The sequence below is a fragment of the Trypanosoma equiperdum genome (genome assembly GCF_001457755.1).
Source record: "Trypanosoma equiperdum strain OVI genome assembly, contig: ctg_944, whole genome shotgun sequence".
NCBI classification, from domain to species: domain Eukaryota; phylum Euglenozoa; class Kinetoplastea; order Trypanosomatida; family Trypanosomatidae; genus Trypanosoma; species Trypanosoma equiperdum.
The window spans coordinates 9494-12681 of record NW_027124914.1 but is presented as its reverse complement, the minus strand read 5'-3'; the positions used below and the strand labels follow the sequence as shown (position 1 = coordinate 12681).

Here is a 3188-nt window from a genome sequence, read left to right as displayed (position 1 = left end):
AAAAAAAACAGAAAAAAAAAGCGGCTGTTTTTGATTGTGGTGATGAAGTGCAGGCCCGTGGCAACGATGTGGATACGTGGAATAACGGAAAACGAAAATAGAAAAATGTGTAAGGGTGGAAAACACGGGTTTGCTGTAGCATCACGGGAGGGGACTTGCTGGACCCAACGTTGCGCTGTTCACCACAATCGGGGAGACATAAATAAACAAAACGGTCAGAGTCGGCGCAGACGAAATACAGCGACTGGTATAATAGGAAAACGCACGATAACTTACACTAGGGGATGAAAAAGTTATTGAAGCGGGGGTTGCATCTGAAAAGCGCGCTGCAGCAAAGTTCTGTGCGCACGCTATTAAAGTAACAGAAAAAAAGACAATTGTTTCTTTTATCTTCAAGGTGAATTACGGTAGGGTATAAACAAAACCGACGGGTGGGTGCACGGTTCCATGCTAGTAGTAAAAAGATATGGGTGGTGAAAAAGTGAGGTCAGTCAAAGCGCTCCACACATTCCGAAATGAAGTCAGAATCGATCTGGTTAAGGATTCCTTGGATGGTGATGGATTACTTCCATAGCACACCAATGGTTAACGCACTGCAGAAAATATGCTTAAACAGTCCAAGCAGAGGTATCTGGGGTTCGATCTGGCTGGATCGAAAATACCTACGATATGGCCGTAGGAGAAATCCACCGTAACCACTTTGCATTTATAAAGGCATATATTAAATCTTGGAAGCATATATTTATGCATATATGTCTTTGGACGAAATAAGCATTTATGGTGAGGAGGAGAGTTGTGAGGGATTCAACATATTTGTAGACTTGATTAGACCCATTATTAGATTCCCGCATTGTCCACACGAAGAATTAAAATTTTTCTGTGAGGCTATCACGCTTTTTGATGCGATACATATTAACATTGGAGTGCTCATATAAGTCTGTGTCATACGAGAGACGCATTTTACTAAAAAAAACTGCTTTGTTGTTGCACTGAACCAAGTTGGAAAGTAGTGATACCATTTGGATTGAAGTGAGCATTTCTGTATTGTTTAGTTTTCATTTTTCATTTCTTTTTAGAAAAAATTGAGAGTTGCTATGAAAAGGAGTAGTGCTGCCCATATTTTAGTGACGAAAACCGGAGGTAAAACAGCCTATTTTTCGTTCATCCCCAAATAATAATTTCCGGTAGTCTTCTGTAATGTGGAGTATTTGAAAGCATAAACTGAAACCACGCTAACAAATAAACTCTTTATGTAAAGTGCATACTGAAATGTTGGACGACTTAATTTTTTTTCTTCTTGCTTTAGAAGGGGTGACATTTAAAAAAGGTCAAGGAAAAAAATGTATGCTATTAAAATTTTTGTTATTTCGTTGCTGTTGGCATTCCACACGGCTACTTCTGGGGCGAGTGACTTCCTCAATGAGGATGAATTTGTTGCATTATGTCTCATGATAAAGGTAACCAAAAATGCATTACGAAGGATAAAAGAGGCCCGAGAAGTGACTAAAGATGCAACAAGAATTGGAGCAAGGTGTTTACAAGTAGCTGGACTTGGGATATTGAACAAGATTTGTGAAAATACCGATGACGAGACTTGTGGACGTCGCAGAGCGTTTTGGGATGCCGCAAAAGATTTGGTTAACAGGAGGCACGGGGGTGTAAGTATGAGGGAAGCAGATTCTGAAGCAGAAGACGAGGAGGAAGAAGGATCCGAAAGCGCAGATCCGGAGGAGTCGGACTGGGAGGAGACGGATGAAGAGGAATCACATTCGAGGGAAGAAGATAGGAAATCTCACTCACATGAAGAAAAACAGAAAACACACCCCAAGGAAGAGGACCAAAAGCCACATTCGAAGGAGGAGGTTCAGGAAGAAGCACGCCGGGAAGAAACAATCTCGACGAACACGAGATTGGACCACCGAACACTGGAAAAAGTCCAACAGATAGCAGGTACTGCTGCGCAGGTATACGTAGATATTACAAAAACCCCTTGGGTGTCACACTCAGGTGATTTGGAGAGAAAAATCTATCAAGCTTTGTATGGTGTGCCTCGTGAGCCGGAAGAGATTAGAGAGGGCACAGCAAGCAGGGATGGAGTGTGTAGACAGAAGGCGACGCGATCGGCAGTAAATAACCCACCGGCGACATTGAGTAGAGATTTGTTGTGCATGTGCGCGACAGACGTCGAATCAAGGGAAAAAACCAAACTTTGCTGTCAAAATTGTGTAGCGGGTCCCAATCTCGCAGTATGGAAACCAAATAGGGATTCGTGGGAGAGATGGAACTACCTCAGAGCACAATGTGCTGTTGTGCGTGATCTTCAAATTGGGTTCAAGGAAATGGTGAAAAAGTTCACCCATAAGTTTGGGCATCGACACGATAATTCTATCGGAACTGAGCTTTACATGGGATTCACAACAAGATACCACATGTGGCCTCTCAGTCTCTTTCACAAACCGGTTCCGGGACCAGGCGTGGTTTACGTTCTAATGGGTGATAGGAGGGGAGATGAAGACGTACCGTGGGTAAGACTGCTGGAACAGGTGACAAAAGAAATGGGGGGATTGCCTTTGGGCGTGGGTGAAGAAAAGCAGTACGCAGAAACTCTTGAAAAGTTGGACTCGGAACTGAAGCAACTGTTTCCAGTGGAATGAGCAAATAGTGAACAGGAACAAAAATGGAGCGCTTGGTTCTATTCCAGGTAACTTAAAAGGACTCGAAAGAGGGTTCAGGTGAAGTAAGAGATAGTATCAACCGCTAGGGGGAAAAATATAATGAGCGATACCGGGAGTTCTTCTTTCGGTGTTTAATGCGGTACATATAAGCAATTGGGGGAGGGGAGGGATATTTTACGCCACAGAAGGTGTGCTTGCTGCTGATTAAAAAAAATATATAAGTATTATTATCTGAAAATAATGATAATAACAGTGACTTGATGTATTTACATTAGGGTGAAGTGGCATTAAGTTTCCCACTAGTTTACTTTGTTGTATAGGGAGAACGGCATGCAGAATTAGATTAAATGTTGGTTAAGTGGATACAAGTGATTGGAAGGGATGCTTCGCTCACGGTGATATGTGGACTTGTTGAACGTGATTTTAGAGATCATATTTGTTCACCGAAGACTATAACAATTGGTGTGTTGACTTCACGGGTTTAAATTAGCTTGAAGAGGGATGGTCTCTGAT

The 3188-nt window shown here is 42.3% G+C and overlaps 1 protein-coding gene across 1 annotated transcript; it reads left to right on the top strand.

Moving 5' to 3' along the window:
- Positions 1–1340: 1340 nt before the first annotated feature.
- TEOVI_000461800 (Trypanosomal VSG domain containing protein, putative) lies at positions 1341–2654 on the top strand (the record flags this gene model as incomplete). Its single annotated transcript, XM_067227366.1, has 1 exon — positions 1341–2654. The coding sequence occupies one exon, from the start codon at positions 1341–1343 to the stop codon at positions 2652–2654; it is 1314 nt and encodes a 437-aa protein (XP_067083467.1).
- Between the last annotated feature and the right edge of the window lie 534 nt (positions 2655–3188).